The 20,520-nt window shown below is 40.1% G+C and overlaps 1 protein-coding gene across 4 annotated transcripts in view; it reads left to right on the top strand.

Moving 5' to 3' along the window:
- etv1 (ETS variant transcription factor 1) overlaps nt 1-20,520 on the top strand; it is a 133,241-nt gene that overhangs the window by 93,018 nt on the left and 19,703 nt on the right. For 3 of the 4 annotated variants that reach the window (XM_069913750.1, XM_069913749.1, XM_069913751.1), the window contains 2 exons: nt 6,691-6,759; nt 16,311-16,480. In XM_069913750.1, coding sequence (XP_069769851.1) covers nt 6,691-6,759; nt 16,311-16,480 — 239 coding nt within the window. Of the gene's footprint in view, nt 1-6,690; nt 6,760-8,598; nt 8,773-16,310; nt 16,481-20,520 lie in introns of those variants that run through there. The other variant, XM_069913752.1, reaches the window with a different exon arrangement.

Here is a 20,520-nt window from a genome sequence, read left to right as displayed (position 1 = left end):
ATGGTGCAGCTGAGATAGGTAAACTGGTTGACTGTTTTGAGTTTTTGTCACCTTTGTTGACAAAGCCTTCGACACCGTGAGCAGGAAAGGGCTTTGGCAAATACTAGAGCTCATCGGATGCCCCCTAAAGTTCCTCAACATGATTATCCAACTGCACGAAAACCAACAAGGTTGGGTAGATACAGCTCTGAACCCTTCTCCATTAACAATGGCGTGAAGCAAGGCTGTGTTCTCGCACCAACCCTCTTCTCAATCTTCTTCAGCATGATGCTGAACCAAGCCATGAAAGACCTCAACAATGAAGACGCTGTTTACATCCGGTACCGCACGGATGGCAGTCTCTTCAATCTGAGGCGCCTGCAAGCTCACACCAAGACACAAGAGAAACTTGTCCGTGAACTACTCTTTGCAGACGATGCCGCTTTAGTTGCCCATTCAGAGCCAGCTCTTCAGCGCTTGACGTCCTGTTTTGCGGAAACTGCCAAAATCTTTGGCCTGGAAGTCAGCCTGAAGAAAACTGAGGTCCTCCACCAGCCAGCTCCCCACCATGACTACCAGCCCCTCCACATCTCCATCGGGCACACAAAACTCAAAACGGTCAACCAGTTTACCTATCTCGGCTGCACCATTTCATACATATATGATCTCAATAAATTGCTGATTAAACTCAGCATTTCAGATTTGGAGCTGGTTAGTGTATGCAGCTAAATGATAGATTTGTAGGGACAGGCACCGCAGAAACAAGTTCATCAGCCCACTGTCTGCGCTGACCATCAACGACTCATTGATATGAATCCTACACTAATCCCATTTTTATTTTCCCCATAATTTCATCAATACTTTCAGAATAGTAAGAAAATTAGAGGTTTATGGGTGTGAGATAGGGAAGGATTAGTTTGTTTCAGAGTCGGTTGTCACAGCACTGTGGGCCAAAAGACCTGTACTAGGCTGTAATGTTCTGGCTTCTACCACTTACCTGCACACTTGGAGCAATCTACAGGTCTTTGGGATGTGGTTCAAAAACAGAGCATCCATGTCATTACGGTGCATACTCCACACAGGGAACATCTTAGGTTAGAATTGGACCTAGGTCTCAGGCACTGTCATGCAGCAATTCTACTAGCCCTGCCTCCATATTTTTGATGCTACTTTTTTCCTGTCTAAATGTGAAACAAGAGTGGCTTTGCTGATACTCAGTGACAAATACTCAAAGGCTGCTAACAAAGTGGATGGGATCTTCCCACTGCAAGTCCACCCTTGACTGTCCAGTGCCTTGAAATGGGATGCCTGTGAACCCAAAGATCTGCTTTGGTATTTGTTAGCTTCAAAAATACCTTAATCCAAAGATTAATTGGCTCATTTTTTTTAAAAAAAGATACATCTTATCTTTGAAGTATTCTTCAACTTAACATTGACGTCCTCAGAAGCCTAAATGCAAGGAGTGTTGGTCCCAGCATATGTGTTGGGTCATCACCATTGCCACATTATGACTCCAACCTTCAATGGTAGAATGGAAATTATTTTAAAAAGTGGAAACCATTCTTGCTTTTCCCAGTTCAACTTTCTTAAAAGCCTTGAGAAAATTCGGCATATCTACAAACTCTCTTTCCAACTATTATAAGTGCACTGTTCAATATATCCTAACAGGATTCTTCTCAGCTTGGTCAGGGAACTGCTCTGCTGAAGGCTGCAAGAAATCGCAGAGGATGGAAAACATAGCTAAGGTCTCCACTGACTATTAGAATTATTTGACCCTTCCGTTGGGTAGAACATACATGTTCTTCAGAAGATGAACCTTCACATTCAAGGACAGTTTCTTTCTGAATTTATCAGACTATTGGCAAAAGATGATACCCTTGCATTGTCTTTTATTAACTACAATTTCCTCCATTCTCTGCACATTTGTTTAGTAATTTCTCCATACCTTGCACTATTTCACTAGTGTTACACTTCTTTGTACATTATCTGTTTACTTAATTGCTTATTTATTATTATTATTGCAGTACCTGTTGTATATTTTGGATTGCCTGGATAGCACGCAAAACAAAGCTTCTTATTGTATTTCTGTGCACTTGACAAATAAACATTTCAAATAGATAAGACAAAAAAGTAACAAATATTAAGTTGACCAGCTCCATTGGGTTGGAATGCACACGGTGTCGGACGAAATGGATTTTGCAAAGGTAGTAGGCACCTCAGGTACCCATGCAAAGACTTTTACCATCACGATGAGCAGTGTCTAAAACCTCAAAAATGTCATTCAAATAAAACATGTTATCAGTCAGTTACTACATTTAAAATATTTGTGTATGCGAAAATTATCTTCAACTTGCTGACTAATCAAAAAAAGGCAAAGTGCATTCTGTAGAAGACTAGAAAATTACCCGATACCACTTTTGGATTTCTATTTACAATTATACGTGTGCTGAGAGGTTTCACTGGTCTGTGGTTATAATATAACACCACTCACTTCTCACCTTGGCTCAGAAGACCCAGCTCTGATTAATGAAAATGGCTACATAATTGGTAAGTTTTGATCAGCATGCCAGCTTATGACTCACAGACAGTTTTCAGTCTTCATTTGGACCTGTTCATTGCTTCCCTCACTTCCTTCGTAATGAGCCATGGATGCTGTCACCATCTTCCGGGTGAGGACAAAATCAACGAGTGAAGCCACTCCAGATAAGTAAAGTTGTAATCAAGTTGGGTTGATTACAAGAATAATAGGTTTCAGGCATAGCATCCTTCTTGAGCAAAAGACTTCACCTTAACTCTCCCCTTTGAGCAAATTGTGTATGCAGGCTGCCTGTGAGACCTCACAGGCTGATGTGATGATCCAACTTCTACAATCATTTCCATTAATCGAAATGGACGGAAGATTATCAAATAAACTTGGTATTCGGGAAAACCTCCTTAGCTTCCATTATTCAATTAGGAAATATTAGAGAAAAGCTCTCTGCAGTTCTGATCATTGCCTAAAGAGTTATACGGACCTCTGTAGTTTGAAATGTTAAACGTATAAGTTTCAAGCAGTAGACTGGCTCCCAAATAAAAAGAATATAAAAATTGCATTTCCAATTTCAAAGCCTCAGCCATCGAGAGAAAATGTTGCAGGTTGAAAGAAGTCTTCCCACAATTCAAAATCCATTTAGAAATACTGGATGAAATAGCATTCATGATTACAGATACATTTTAGAAGACCGTGTTGCAGTTATTTAGGGTTTACTGGTGATTCTGTAGATAGGAGGGAAATGACTTTTTTTAATGAAATGCTCTGAGAGTTCAGTATTAAAATTGGTCTTATGGACGTGAATTTGAAAATGAAAGTGTATGTCGGGGTTGCAAGTTACAGTGGCCTTATGGAACTACTTATATAATTACATTTTTAAACTGACCTCAATATTCTGTTACATGTGTGCTCAACAACATATTTTCTCTGTAGTGATATTTTGAATTATTCTGCCTCCACATTTTCTTATGTTTTTAGCTCCTTACACAATCAGAAGATTAGTATTAATACAGCAGCCTTACCAATCACTGGAAATGCAAACCTGTTAATAAGTACAACATGATGTAGGATTGCTGGTTTGCATTTTCAATAGAGCAAAATATAGACAATTTAATTTAAAGTTAAAATGATCAAATGTCCTTATTGCTTTATAATTTAACACCACAAATAAAAAAAACATCTGGGGAGCCATCAGATTTATCATGAGGAGTGAGCCAATTAAATGCTCTGTATATCTTCATTGTGTTATATATCGTGTTATATGGCGAGGTCTCCACTGGCCACCGTGACAGAGGTGCACCAAAGAAAAGGTACAAGGACTGCCTAAAGAAATCTCTTGGTGCCTGCCACATTGACCACCGCCAGTGGGCTGATAACGCCTCAAACCGTGCATCTTGGCGCCTCACAGTTTGGCGGGCAGCAACCTCCTTTGAAGAAGACCGCAGAGCCCACCTCACTGACAAAAGGCAAAGGAGGAAAAACCCAACACCCAACCCCAACCAACCAATTTTCCCCTGCAACCGCTGCAACCGTGTCTGCCTGTCCCGCATCGGACTTGTCAGCCACAAACGAGCCTGCAGCTGACGTGGACTTTTTACCCCCTCCATAAATCTTCGTCTGCGAAGCCAAGCCAAAGAAGACAAAGATATCTTCATTTGGTGAGGAAGTGGGATGGCGTGCCCTATTACCCTTGGAATACAGAAAGAAGAAAGCATTGTTGTCAGGATGGTCATTGATATTGTGGGACTTTTCCTTAATTTCTTTTAGGAGTGAGGAATGTCCCAATTTTGTGGAATTGCAGCAGAGTTGGACCAAGTCTTCAGTTTGACAGATACTGCCTGACTCCAGCTGGTACATTGATCAATGCCATACCCCTACCATTCCCCGCCCACCACCCACCCCATTGCACCAGGTGGGACAGTGACTGCCTGTCCTAGAGTACTATTTGTGTCAGTGATCACCCATCCTCAGTCTCCATCTAGGACAGTGATCACCCATACCCTAACTCCAGCTTGGACAGTGATTACCCATACCCGGACTCCAGCTGGGACAGTGATCACCCATCCCCAGGCTCCAGCTGGATCAGTGACTCCCTCTGGACTTCACCCTAGTGTGGCTGTTCACTTTAGGGCTCTTCTTGGGCAGTGACCAGCTTTATCAGACCTCCATTCAGGATGTTGTCCTCAACTGTCACAACCATGGATACATCCTGAAAAGAGGGTTGTGATGTTAATATTTTAACTTCAGCTCCATTTTGAATATTAGGTTTAATTTATAAATTCAATATGCATTTTGTTCATGCTATTGCAATTAAATATCTTAAACTTTATACATTTGGATTAGCTGTACCCTAAACAAGGTGATAGCGAGGCTGCATCTGAATACTGCGTTCACTTTGAATATAAGCAAGGATATACTAGCATTGTCCAGAGGAGATTCAAGAGACTACTTCTTGGGATGGGAGGATTGTCTTATTACCAGGTTTGTCCTATACTCTTTAGAGTTAGAAGTATAAGGGGTGATCTCAATAAATACATGATTCTAAAAGGGCATAATGTTTCCGCAAGTGGGAGAGATAAAGGGGTCATAGTTACAAAACAAGCGGTGGTAATTTTCAACTGAGGTGCATAGGAATTCCTTCTTGCAAAGTGGAAAAACCTCTGGAATTCTGTTCTTGAGGGTTATTGAGGCTCAAATCCTAGAGTTATTTAAATAGGAGGTAGCTACATTTCTGTAAGAATAGGGAATTGAGGGCCATGTAGAATTAGCGCAGAAGATGTCTGAGGCAGATCAACCATGATCACGTTGAATGACAGGTCAGACTTGAGGGCCATGTGACCTATTTCTGCACTTGTCTTCCTCTGAATCTCCAACATTATATATTTTAAGTAAGTGATGATTACTGTTGTGGGATTGTAAGTAACTTAACCACTTTTGAAATTTTTATATTTGTCACTAAGATTTGCAGGCACTACTTGTCCTGGAATTTAACAATTTCAGTCATCTATTGAAGGTAGCATTCCTAGTTGCTCGTGTATAAAGTGAGTTTGCAAAAATTGGCAACTTCATATTGCCTCCTTCAGAATTGTTTATTTCTCTGATTGTAATGGAGTCAAAAAATCTATTATGAGCAGGAAAGTTAAAAGTCCCTGAACCTCGATATTTCATCTGGAAGGAAACTAGCACAATTTTTTGGGAAATACTTCCACGATTTACCATTTTTAAAAAATTCTGTTCTTTCTGTGCAAGGCCTGGGCTTTGAAATTGTGTGATTAATATATGCGTGTGCTTTAAATGGTGCCATGCAAGTACTCATGGAACATAAACAGTGCAATAAAATAAATATTTTACAATCTCGGCATTTTTTCTAAAATGTCCTGTTTACTTAACGGAAGTCTTGATGTGCCTACATGGCACAGTGGAATTTTCAGTTTACTTTAGCAGCACACTGATTAACCCCTTTGATGAGGGTCAGTTTTGTGTTATGTAATGCCATAGAGCCCATAAAATCAGACGGCTTATTTTCTTTCAGTACTCTGTATCATTCCACTTTCACAGTCACGTAAAATTGTCATTTCAGTGTTTTATTTTCACTTGTTAATTTATGTTAGGTTCAATAGGTATGTGTAATTTGAAGTGGAGTGGGAAATGTGGAGAATTAAAGGGCTCGTACTATGTTATATGTTTTCAGAAATATATTATCAAATGGAAATGGCTGTAACCCATGAAGGGCCTGCAAGGGACTATTCAACTACAGGAGCTCCCAATGAGGAGCAAAATAATTCACAAAATTTGTATGATTTGTGCTCTTGTCAGATGATGGAATCAATTCCAGAAAGCTTTTAATATTGAGAGAACCATAGCACCTGCCTTTATGGAAGGAGACTGTATTCTCCAGGCACCACATCATACCTTTTCCCTATAAATTGGATGCTCTTCACATTAATCCTTCCCACTGGCATCTCTATTGCCAATACTGGTGGCATGGTCCCTGAGAAAAGTTGACTTTCCATTTGCAAATGATGTTTAATCCTCATAGAAAGCTTGGGTTTCAAAGAGGGCTGTCCATGGAAATCAGCTGGCTTGTTTTGCCCAGTGAGCCCCTGGGATTCTACTTGGAAGGTAAATGCATCCTAATGTTAGTTTATCTGTGGTAATTATCTTTTTCCTTGTACCTGCAGGTTGCATGTATGAAAAAGGTCCCAGACATTTTTATGATGACACCTGTGTAGTTCCTGAAAAATTTGACAGTAAGTGAATTAATCCTTAATTTTTACATTACCATGTAAATATTTAATATTTGAGCTTGTTCAATAGCTCAAATTGGGTTTCTTTCCAAAACCGAGAGCATAGGGAATTATGTTTAAAGATTAAAGAGCATCTTATTCCAAATTTCTTTTTTTAAAATAAACCATCAATTTGTTCTTCATCATCTACTCTAAAATTTAATGAAAGATCAGTGGTACTTCAGATAGATGCCTGAATGACTAAACTCCAATAATTTTTGAATGAAATTGTGACTGTCAATCAGGAGTGAAACACCTTAGCTCTGTATCTTCCGGTGGCAACCCATTTCAATTCCCTGCCCCATTCCCATGCCGTCATGTCTGTCCATGGTCTCATTCACTGCCAGACTGAGACTACCTGCAAATTGGAGGAACAACACTGCTCCCATCAGGAAGGAGGCAAAAGAGCCTGAAGATACACACACAATGTTACAAAAAGCTTCTTCCCCTCTGCCATGCAGATTTTTGAATGGACAATGAACCTATTGATACTATCTCACTTTTACTCTCTTTTTAAACTAATTATTTATTTTTAAAAATCTATTATTCACAAAATTGTAATTTATAGTAATTTTGCACCTTGGTATGCACAAATTTGCAGCTGCAAAACAACAAATTTCATGACATTTTTATAATAATAGACCTGACTGACTCTGAATCATATACCATCTGAGCATCCTGCAACCATTAGCCCCCCCATATACACCCCCTTGCCGTCTCTCTCCTTCCCAATTTCTTCTTTCTTCTCTCTTTCTGTCCTTCAGCTCTACATTCACTGAGCCACCCCTCTTCCCCTGATCAATTCTCTCCTTTTATTCCTGTCTACCTTCAATTATTGCCTTTTGGCTATTGGCCTTTGCTCCTTCCCTACCCTTTTTTTCACCCTTCTCCCCCAGCTTTTTTCCTCATATCTTGAAAAAGGGCTCAGGCCCGAAACGTTGGTTATATATCTTTACCTCTTATGGCTGCTGAGTTCCTCTAGCATTTTTGTATTTTTAACTGTCAGTCAGGAGGTTCACTTAATATATTCCCAACAGCAGGTCAAGTGTACACTCGGGAACGGTGCTTTTTATTAGGATGTACAAAGTTGACATTTTGGATCCTTATAGTACTGAGAGAGAATGGCTCTATGAAGTATTCACAAAATGGAAACAATGGTGGAGATGTGCCTTCAACTTGATTGGGATATTAGACGTAAATTTGAATCAGAGGTCTGGATGCAATGTTTATTCTCTACAGGTAAAATTATATCCTTTGTTGTCCTTTTACAAGTATTTGGTTATACGGTACTTGAAAAAAATAGTTTCAACTGAAAGCCTATAGACATTCCTTTAGCCTTTGTTTTGTGATTTGGGTATCCCAAATGATTGAACCCCAGAAATGATTGCCTTCTGTAAATATAATAGAAGCATTTAAACGAGAGAGACATCACATGCAATTTAATTAAGGGCACATCATATGATTTTAATTAAATCTGCATCATTTCACAAAGCACACTAGAGGCTCTGATAGCTCAGTGGTTAGAGCACTGATCTTGTAAACCAGGGGTCGCAAGTTCGTTCTTCTTTGGGGCTTCATTTCTCTGAGGGGTGCTAGACAAAGTAGCAACTCTCTGACTTCCTTATGCTAGACAAAGTTAAAGAATTTCATGTATGTCACATTCTAAATGTAGCATTATGTGACAATAATGAACCTTAATCATGTGATTTTAAAAGAGAGAAATTCTTTATTTTCTCCTACATTCTTCATCCATTGTTCTTCTATCTAATGATTGACAGTTAATCTTTCCATTTTTGAAAAGACATCATTATTGTTGACTCATGATTTGAAATAGCCTTGATCCATATGTTATTGAAAGGGTACCAACAGTTGCTAGAAATGTTGTTAACCTTGCTTCTGCAGTACATTGATGGAATAATGCACTTTTAACAGAGAGAAAAAAAATCCTCCGTGTGCGTCTGGGGGACATAATGAAAGGTCAGGCTCAAGAAATATCAGGCTAAAGTAAAAAAAAGAGTTGGAATCATCAAAAAATCGCACAGAAGGTTAGACTATGGGCATACTTTCAAAAGATGACAGGAAGTGACCCGAAGAACTGGGCAACATGTGGCTCAGATGACTGAGGGGATATTTGGCTGTTGTAGAACAAGTGGAAAGAAAATATGAACACGATTTTGGTTCGGAGCACTTCATTTGCTAAAGGCAACACAAGTCTATGACTCCAGGGATTCAGGTATAATTGCAGAAGAGACAAGTGCAGATTTGGAGATAAAAGTACAATGAAGGACCCTGATAAAGAGAATCTGAATATGAATAGTAATTGGTGAGACAGAGGGATCAAATGCTTTATTTTGAGCAAATGTTTCTCAGCAGTTGCAAAGAATAAAAAGGCAGTCACTTGATATAAATAAAGAAAGAAAGGGTGACTCTATAGTTCCCACATTTACAATTTCATCCTGTTGGCTTTCCCATCATTATTGAAAGAGAATGCAATAGAATGGTATTGAGTTAAACAGGAAAGTTTGCTGATGCTGTGATTGCAGTTCAATACACAAAAGCACTGGAGAAACTCAGCAGGTCACACAGCACCTAAAGGAAATTAAGGGTAACTAATGTTTTGGTCCTAGGCACTCGGTTAAGGTATGAGCAAAAAGCAAGCCTGAATGAAAAGGTGGGAGGAGGAGAGGAGGGAAGAAAGGGCAAGGTGAGGGGTAAGGCTAACAAGTCATAGATTAATATGACTGGGAGGTAGAAGAGAAAAAAAAACTGAGAGTGATGGGGGAGTAGGAGAAGGAAGGAAAGGGGTTGGTGAGCTGGAGAAAAGAAAACCGAGGATTAGGGAAAGAGAGAGCCTCGAGTGATGGGTTTAGTGGAAATAAGAGACGTTGATGTTAATGCTTGTTGGAGCTTGCCCAGATGGAATATTTGGTGTTCCTCTGTTTGGCAGTACATGAAGTCATGCATAGACATGTTAGCGTGAGAATGGTGTGTGGTGTTCCCTGTTATTGCAGTGGAGAGAGAAAAAGTGCTCAAAGAAACAATCTCCCAGTCTGCATCTAATCACTATGATGTAGAGGAGGCCTCAACTGGAGCTCCAGACGCAGTAGATAACCCCTCCAGATTCACGTGTTGCTTGGACTGTTTGGGACCCTGAATGGTGGTGAGGAAGGAGGTGTGGGTGCAAGAGTAGCATTTATTGCAGATACAGGGGCAGGTACCGAGGCGGGGATGGTGCAATGATTTTGAAGGGATGAGTGGACAAATGATTCCCAAATGGAGTAATGCCTGCAGAAAGCAGAGAAGGGAGGAGAGGGAACAATATGTTTGGTGTAGGATGGGGAAATTGAAGAGGCTAATATCTTGGATGCAGAGGCTGGTGGGATAGTACTGTACTGTCCTTGTTATGCCTTGGGATGGAGATCAGGGCAGATGTGTGGGAGATAATGGAGATGCAGGTAAGGGTTTTTATTAAGTAAAACACAAAAGACTGCAGACACCATGGTTGAAGTAAAAACACAATGATGGAAAAATTCAGCAGGTCAAACAGTGTACTTTATATTAGCAAAGGTAGAGATACATAACCAACATTTCAGGCTTGTGCCTTTCATCACTGTATCTTATTTTGTCTGGTTGAGCACATGGTCAAAGAGCTTGAGAGCAGCAGGGATTTCAGAAGAGGAGCAGTGAGAGACACTCTCACAGAACTCCCTTCAAAGAGAGAACTTCCTCAGGGAGACCACAGTGGAGCAACTGAATGGAGTTAAACAGAAAAGATGCTGTGATTGTTGTGCAGTACACAAAAGTGCTGGAAAAACTCAGCAGGTGTTGATGTTCTTTGTGAACGATATTCTTATTCTCATGTAAATTTTGTTCTTCTGTTGATAACCATAAATACAGATTCAATTGTATGGAAAATCTGAATGTGATTATAATGTTTCTAGCATTATTGCCAAAAATTTTATATTTACCATAAACACATTGTTTCTCAGATAATGTGCTCCCCTAATAACTAATTTGCTGAAATTTTATTTAAGCAGCTTACAAATTCCTGCCATGAAATCAGCCTTCATCTACACAAATAGGTGCGAAAGAAAGAATGAATATACTGTTCTCAATTGAGTTACAGTGTTTGCCTGTTCCTTCTCTCGTGATGCTGAGGCTCTTCCACTGAGGTCATGGTAGATAATTGGGAGAAATTGCAATTTTCTTTTCTGGTCTGATATTATTAAATCTAGTGTACTTAAATCACAGGTAGTTCTCCTGAAGGTGGATTAGAATGTCTATAAAATAAACTATCAAGTTTTAAATATAGGTGCACAATCCTTTATCCGGAACCCTTGGGGGACAGTGTGTTCCGAATTTCATATTTTTCAAGATTTCGAAAAGCCAAATTTAAACCCACCCGAATTGCGCTGCCTTATCCAACCACACCCCTTCCAGTCACGCTGTAGTCTCCCCCCACCCCTCCCCCCTCACTGGCCCGACTCGCATTGCCAGTCTCCCTTCCTAGTGACCCAACTCACACTGCCGGTCTCCCCCCCCCCCCCCGCCTCGCAGCCCGACTCACGCTGCCGGTCTCTTCCCCTTTTCAGCCTGACTCGCGCTGCCGGTCTCCCGCCCGCCTGACTCGTGCTGCCAGTCTCCCACCCGCCCAACTCACACTGCCGATCTCTCCCCCTCCCCTCACTGGCCCAACTCACGCTGCTGATCTCTAAACCCCACCACCCCCCCCCGCCAGCCCGACTCACGCTGCCGGTCCCCCCCTACTCGCCCGCTCAACTTGCGCTGCCGTCTGTCTACCCACTTGCCGGGTTTTGGAGCTTTCTGGATTTTAGATGTCTGGATAAAGGATTGAGTACCTGTACTATCAAGTAAAAACAATGCTGGAGAAACTCAGGAGGCCAAGCAGTGTCCTTTATGTAGCAAAGGTAAAAATACATAACCAATGTTTTGAACTTGATCCTTTCATCAAGGTATGGAGAAATGTCGGCAGATGTCCAAATGAAAGAGTGGGGGGGGGGGGGGGGAGGTGTGTTGCAGAGGCAGGAGTGATAGGTAGAGAAGGGAGGGTGGGGACAGCAGCTATCAAGGGAGGAGAGATGGCTGGGTGAAGGGAGGGGGAAGGGGGGATGAAAACTGGAAAGGGGAAGGAAAGGGGGAAGAAGAGAGCAGGTTAACAGAAACCGGAAAAGTCAATGTTAATGCCATCTAGCTTCTGCTAGCTTCTTCCCCTTCCACTTCCCTTCCCCTTTTCAGTTCTCCTCCCCCCTTCCCTCTCTATTCATTTAGCCTTCCCTTCTTTTCCTGATCGCTGGTGTCCCCGCCGTCCCTTCTCCACCAATCACATCCTGCCTCTGTGACCACACCTCCCTCCCCCCCCACCCCCACTCTTTTGTTCGGACGCCTGCTGACATTTTTGCATACCTTGATGAAGGGCTCAAGTCCAAAAGGTAGGGTATATATTTTTGCCCTTGCTGCATAAAGGACACTGCTTGAGTTTCTCCAGTTTTGTGTTTTTACTTCACCCATGGTGTCTACAGATTTTTGTGTTTCACTTCAAATGCTAACATGTTTTACATATAAACTTGATAGTTTATGTTATAGACATTATAATATATTGGATTTGTATATAAAATAATTTATTGGATGCTGGAAACATGATGTTCTAGTCATTTAAAAGAGGTCATTTTAAACTTTTCTCTGTGAGAAAATTGATTATGCAGATGGCCCGTTGCAGAACATAACTGAGTTAATTGATAACAAACTGAAAAATTATAACTAAATTCTGTGACTCTTGAGAACCATCATCTATGACCGCATGCAAACATGTAGAAGATAAATCACCCACACGATTGTCTCAGATTGCTCCATCTAAGATTGGAAGGCAAAAATATCTGCTAGTGATCTGACATTGAGCATTTTGGAGAAACTCAGTAGGTCAGCCAGTATCTGTGGAGAGGGAAACAAAGTTAATGCTTTAGGTTGACAACCTTTCATTTAATATTATTGGACTCTTATATCTGGTATCATAAAACCTTGAACAGGAGTCAATGGAAAAAAAAATTGGACAGGTGTGTACTGTTGCCCAATTTCTGCCATTGAAACTGTATATATTGACTATTTTGATTGAAAAACATTCCCCTCTTTCTATAGCAGTTTTTGTGCCTGCACAGTGGCACAGCTTGTAGAAGTTCTTCCTGCAACATGAGTTCAATGCTGACCATAGGTAATGATTCTATGCAGTTTGTTCTCATTGTGGCCAATATGGATTTATGCCACTTGCTCCATATCCTCCCACATCCCAAAAGCGTACATATTTTGTTTTTGAATTGGCCAAAGTATTCCCAGAGCAGATTGATGGTAGCAGAATCAAGGAAAGTTTATGAGAATGTGGAAGAATGAAATCAGTAGAATAGCATAAAATTGTGGATCTCCGCATATAAATCAATAAAAAGGAAATATAAACTGAAAATGACAAATTCTAGACAGTCAATATTTTGAGAGGATAGTGTCACTAAGGAGTTTTATGTGCAACTTTTTCATCGCATTATAAGGCATTTAAATAATCATAATAAATCCACAAGACAAGTAGAGAGGCCAGGAGCTGGGTCAAAGGCTTGGAAACATTCCTCCAACAATGAGTGTGTACTTACTTCCCTTTAAAGATGGTAGATAAGTCAGTTACACTTTTTAAAAATCTTCAACAGAAGAAGCAATATTTTATATTATGGGGGTCAGAGTCAGGTGTTTTAGAGCTCAGAACAAAATTGATGCAGGAGTAAAGATATGCCCTTTAGAATTATCCTTTTAGATCAAGATTAATAGGAAGGCGTTGGCCTTGCCTGTGCTCTACCATTGGCCAATCAGTGACTCCCCATCAATTGATCTCTGACCGCTTTCCTCCTCCACTTCACTATCAGCAGAACTTCACCTCTTTCTGTCAGGGGATCATCTCCAGATGTCATTGGTTACAACCACCTGCAGCTGAAGATCTCTCCCCACCATCAGCTGAGCTTTCAATTTGGATGGCTGCCAAGTGAGAAAATGGAACAGAAAGGATAATGAGGTCCTGCTGTTCACACTGGCAGAATCTCTGAGCCACTGACCCTGCTGAGCACTTTGTCAGCTTCCAATTTCAACTGCACTCTCCCTTATAATACTGGGTGCCAGTCCCAAAAGCTTTTACACATCTGAATCACTTCATTGGTAATCTTTTATATCATCTGAAACATATTTCTCTTTTTAAAAAAAACCCGCCAAACATCCACTTTATTGATAAAGCAAACAATGCAGGTGATCGATGTTATGGGTGGGCCACATTCTCAGAAACCATTCCGTTCATAATTTATTGTAATGCAAAGGGACATCATCTGCATGCGTCAAGAATCGCGAGTTGAAAATTTGGTATTTATGTTTATTCACATAAATTCCATGTAAATGAATTTTTGCAAAGTGATTTGTGACCATAAGGGGAAAATTCTGTAATTTCAATTTCATGTATTTAATGAGAGATGCAGTGGACAAGATTTTCCACGTCCTCAATGTGCAACGTAGAGACAGCCTTAAACTGTGGCCTTTCCCCATGGAAACTTTGTGACAGCTGCACCAAATTTAATAGTCTTGAATCTTGGAATTTGTCAAGCTGCAGGATTCATTTATGGATGGTTCCTTGCAATGAAAGACCAGCACATTTTAGGCAGACACCTAAAGTCTGCGAATCCAAAGTCCAAAGTCTGTGGATGGGTCATTCTCAGCATGCTTTATCCACTGTGCACTATACATAAGATGTCAAAGAAAAAAACATAAAACTTTGACCATGAAGTGATTTGAGAGCAAGTATTTTTAAAATGGAAATCAGTGAAACTTGTGCGGAAGGTGACTTCATCTTTCACTGGATAACAATTTTTTTTTCAAAAGGTTTGCTTCATGAAAAAAAAAAGAGGATTATAATAGACAAAGATAATTTCAGATTTCCTGTACCACTTAGGAAGTTAGAGAAACATTAAATTAACTTTTATTGAATTTAGCAGGTTTTGTTCAACGGACCTAAAAATATTTTGCCACTGATTTTCATTTGTACTCAGCATCTGATGCCCCTCATGTCAGTGTCCAACAATAGTCAGCCAGAATTGATCAATTCCAGTTGCCCTGTTACCACTTTTCCTTGGCCGCAATATCCTGGTGAAACCTTTTACTTGTTCATCACTAACTACACCAAGATCAGCAGGGAAGTGTGAATGCAGAAAATGAATTTTCAATGACAAGCTGTACTTCACAGTTTTGATACTTGAAGTAGACTTAAAATATGACAAGAAATCACAAAAATAGGATAGTCCAAAGAAGGGTATGTTAAAGGAAATTTTGTGATCAGCAGCTCAAAATCCTTAAAACACACCCAGTATTTATAACGAGTGTTCAGGAAGGAAAATCTTTGTTGTCCATTGTTATCTTTTATATTCCGATCTATGTTGTAACAACTCGCTGAATACCATCTGATATTCTCATGATAATCTAAATTTAAGTATAGCAGAGTTGCTTTGTATCTAGGCATCATTGGATGGAATCACATAAACATTCAATACATTCACCTGAAATTATTCCTTCCATTCATTTATGTGAAAGGTAAACCTTTTTAAGCTAGGAAAGAGGGAATGTGTGTGGTTAAGTTTTTGTACATCAATTTCACAGTGAAACTTCATATCTTGGAACAAGCCCAGTTGAGATGACATTATATTTCTTGCCCACAAAATTCAGCTCCATGACATCTGCTCTTCATTCGAAGAGATCTAAGTAAATATCCTTCTCTTGCCAATGAGCAGTATGTAATGCAAGCATGTTGTATTCTGCAGATTTTATGGCCAACCTTCGTATGAAGCACCTGATTTATTTGTAGCATCAGATGAATAAGGTTAGGCCAGAGAAGCTGGGATTGTTCTCCTTGATGCAACAAATGTTGCGAGGATGTGATGGACGTATGCAAGATTATGACTGGATTAGATGGTTCCTTTTATTGTCACATAATAATGCACTAAAAAGTGACATTTATGATATACTTTTACTTGCTCTAAGGGCAAATAGAAGGTGGTAAGTGCCTTCAATCCCCATTAGCCAATGCATAAAAACCAGGAGGTAAAGATTTAAAATTTTGCTCAAATGATACAAGACAAATCTAAAGAAGCTTTATCTTTTGTACAAAAATTATGACTGTCAATAGCTGCAATGTAAACAGAATCAATTGGTGCTTTTAAAGAAGTTAGTTATGCATTTGGAGAGTACTTTGCAGAACTTTGGAAAATTACATGGGGTTGACCGAGCTGCTCTTCTAAGAGCTACTTTTAACTTGAAGATCCAAATTTTATGATTTTTTTTGTGTAAAAAGGAAACATTGAGAATATCAAGGGAACAAAATTATGGTTGAACAAAGTCAATGCAATAACATTTGATGAATTCCAATATAAATAAACCTCGCCCGGTTCATATTATTGTTGTGTCAATGGCAGCTCTTGTTTCTACAGATGACATCAAGCAGGAGCCGGGGATATATCGAGAAGGACCCACTTATCAACGCAGAGGCTCCCTCCAGCTCTGGCAGTTTCTAGTGGCTCTGCTGGATGATCCAGCAAACTCGCACTTTATTGCATGGACGGGACGTGGCATGGAGTTCAAACTCATTGAGCCAGAGGAGGTGAGTTTCGTAGTGTCTTCAACAATCATAGGAAGAAGCAGGATGTCTACTAGTAACACCAGCAAAGAAGTGTGGGGTAAACAGGTGAGGAAAGAATGAAGTGAGAATTGAATAGGTCCCTTGGAGGGGATTCTTTGTAGGTCAGGCAATCAATACAGCCTGGAGAGCAGCAAATATGTAGAGTAACTTTAATCACAACAGATCTTTGCAATGAGCACAATTAGAAAGATGAGTTCAATTTTGTGCCTACACTACTTCATGCACCCAGGAAGTACTAAATAATTTGTTGTGTTATAGAATAGAAACTTGACAGCCTTTCTTCTGGACTGGTTTTACAGTGAATGCTTTCAGATGACTCACAAAGCCCCATAAGTGAACATAAAGACAGCCAGCTCCATAGTTTTGACTGACGTCGGAACTGGTTTCAGTCCACAATCATATATTACTAAGCACATTTCTTGGGGCCTGAGACTGTATCTCTTAACTCAATGATACGATAGTTTGCTGAAGTTCATTGCTAAAGTTAGCTGACCCTTTCTGTGCTCTCTAGCGACAACTGTTTGAATTGCTAAGACTTCCCTTCATGTGAATCTTTGACAATGGAATGGGTCAACAGTCAGGACCCTTGCAGAACCGAATTTGTGGGAATTGACCAATTTTGAGCAGCTTGCTATATGCTAAATGATTGCTACAAGTTTTACATTGAAACAAGGCTATACTTAACATAGAAATGTACTTCAGTACAGTGCAAGAGCAGGTCCTTCAGCCACAATGTCTTTGTTGAGCATGATGTCAAATTAAATTCAACCCTTCAGCCTACATGTGATCTATGTCCCGTTACTCACTATTTATTTACGCCTGTCTAAATGCCTCCTAGAACAATAGAATCATAGATCACTGCAGTCCAGAAACAGGCCCCTCTAATTCATGCCAAACTATTTATTCCACTTAGTCCCATCGACCTGGACCTTACCACTCCATATACCACTCCCATCCATGTACCTATCCAAATTTCTCTTAAATGTCGAAATCGAACTTGTATCCATCACCTCCACTGGCAGCTCGCACCACACTCTAAATGAAGCAATTCTCCTTAATGTCCCCCTGAAACTTTTCACCTTTCACCTCCAGTTCTTGTCTGACACAACCTCAGTCGAAAAGCCTGTTTGTATTAACCCCATCTACAGTAGACCCTCATAATTCTGTTTATGTCTAGCAAATAAAGTTAGGATAAAGTCCTAACCCTTTCAACCTTTCCCTATAACTCAGCTCAACAAGTTCTGGCAACAATCTTGAAAATTTTATCTGCATTGCAACTCCTCTACTCAATACTTAGATTTTTTTTTTTAATTTGGACATACAGCATGGTAACAGGCCCTTCCAGCCCACATACCTATGCCTTCCAATTACACCCAATTAACTAAAACCACCCCCGGTACGTTTTGAAGAATGAGAGGAAACAGGAGCACCTGGAGGAAACTCATTCAGATACTTAGGGAACAAGCGAACTACTTACAGACAGAACCAAATTCAAATCCCGGTCACCGGCACTGTAGAAGTGTTGTGCTAACCATTATGGTAACTGTCCCACCCACGGTTATGAAAGTCAATGTTTCAAAAGCTTTCCATGTGACGCTATCTACCTGCAACACCACTTTCAAAGAATTATGAACAGTATCTGTATTCTAAGATCAGAATCAGAATTTATTGTCATGAACAAGTCATGAATTTGATGTTTTGTACCATGAAATTCAGTGTTTTGCATCATTTGCGAGATCTCTCTATTCTGAAATCTATAAAGAGATGGCAGGCAGTTACGGGAAACATAAGGTTGTGAAAATACGAGATTTTAATTTTCCAGTTATTGACTAGGACACCCATTCTATAAAAGGGCTGATGGCTTGGAGTTTCTCAAATGTGTTCAGGGAAGTATTATAAATCAATATATAGAGGTACCAAATAGAGACAATGCATTACTGGATTTCCTATTAGACAATGAGACAGGTCAGGTGTCAGAAGTATGTGTAGGGGACATTTTGGGTCTAATGATCATAATGCCATTAGTTTCAAGTTAATTATGGAGAAGGTTAGGTCTTTGGGCCTTTGGTTGAAATTCTGAATTGGAGAAAGGCCAATTTTAAGGAAATGAGAAAGGATCTAGAAAACGAGGATTGGGATAAGTTGTTTTCAGGCAAGGATGAGCAAGGTAGGTTGAGGACTTTCAAAGGTGAAATTTTGGGAGTACAGGGTTTGTAAGTTCCTGTCAGGATTAAAGCCAAGGTTAGCAAGCATAGAGAACCTTGGGTTTTGAGGGATATTGGGGATTTAGTTTGGAAGAAGAGTGGTATGTAACAGATATAGGCAATATGGAGAAAATTAGGCACTTGAAGGATGTAAATAATTCAAGAAAATCCTCAAGAAAGAAGTCAGGAAGGCTAAATGAAGACATGAGGTTGCTTTTGCTGACAATATGAAGGAAACTCCTAAGGGTTTCTACATGTATATATTAAGAGCAAAGGTTGGTCCCCTTGAGTGGTCAGCTTTGTATGGAGCCAAAAAAGATGGGGGAGATCTTAAATTATTTTATTTCATCAGTATTCACTCAGGAAATGGGAAAAGAGTTGTGGAAATAAGGAAACAAGTGGCGAGGTCATGGAAGCTATACAGATTAAAGAGGAGAAAGTGCTTGCTGTCTTAAAGTGAATAAGGGTGGATAAACCCCCAGAGCTTGACAAAATATTCCCTCAGACCTTGAGGGAGGCTAGTGTCTGGCAGAAATATTTAAAATATTCTTTTCCATGGTTATGGTGCTGAAGGATTGGAGGGTAACTCAATTCACATTGTTCTGTTGTTTTAAAAAAAAGGCTCCAAAAGGCCAGAGAACCTGAATTGGATGTATAATTATTTGGATGGCCAGAACCTGATTAGGGATAGTTTTTCAAGGAGGTTACCAGGAAAGTTGATGAAGAAAAGGCTGTGGATGTTATCTACATGGACTTTAGTCTTTGACAAGATCCCCCATAGGAGGTTAGTCAGGAAGGTTCAGATGCTAGGTATCCATGGTGAAGTAGTGAATTGGATTCAACAATGGCTGGACGGGAGAAGCCAGAGAGTAGTGGTGGATGATTGCTCCTCAGACTAGAGACCTAGTGGTGTGCCTCAGGAATCAGTTCTGGGACCATTGTTCAATGATCTGGATGATAATGTGGTAAATTGGATCAGCAAGTTTGCAGACGATACTAAGACTGGAGGTGTTATGGAGAGCGAAGAAGGTTTTCAAAGCTTGCAGAGGGATCTGGACCAGCTAGAAAAATGGGCTGAAAAATGGAAGATGCAAATTAATGCAGACAATTGTGAGGTGTTACATTTTGGAAGGACAAACCAAGAAAGGAGTTATACGTTAAATGGTAGGGCACTGAGGAGTGTGGTAGAATTAGAGGGATCTGAGAATACAGAAACATAATTGCCTGAAAGTGGTGTCACAGTTGGACAGGGTTGTAAAGAGATCTTTTGGCATATTGGGCTTCATAAATTAAAAAATTGAGTATGGGAGTTGGGATATTATGGTAAAGTTGTATAAGACATTGGTGCAGCCAAATTAGGAGTATTGTGTGCAATTTTGGACACCTAACTACAGGAAAGATATCAACAAGACAGCAAAAGTGCAGAGAAGATTTACTAGGATGTTGCATGGACTTCAGGAAGTGAGTTACAGGGAAAGGTTAAACAGGGTAGGACTTTATTCCCTGGTTAAGAGTGAAATGGGAAAAGTTTAGGAGATAATGAGGGGGAGGGAACTGCTTCTCTCAGAGAAGTGTGGATCGAGCTACCAGCTGAAGTGGTAAATGCGGGCACAATTTTAACATTTAAGAAGAATTTGGACAGGTACATGGATGAGAGAGGTATGGTGGGCTATGGGACAAGTCAGAGGGATTAGGCAAAAAAAGTTTGGCACAGACTAATAGGGCCAAAGAGGCCTGTTCTGTGCAGTAATATTCTGTGGTTCTACTCAGTCCTGCCATTTACTGTGTAAATCCTAC

The sequence above is a fragment of the Narcine bancroftii genome, chromosome 1, assembly GCF_036971445.1.
Source record: "Narcine bancroftii isolate sNarBan1 chromosome 1, sNarBan1.hap1, whole genome shotgun sequence".
NCBI classification, from domain to species: Eukaryota; Metazoa; Chordata; class Chondrichthyes; order Torpediniformes; family Narcinidae; genus Narcine; species Narcine bancroftii.
Note: the sequence above shows the minus strand (reverse complement) of the source record. Positions and strands in the feature narration are given on the sequence as shown.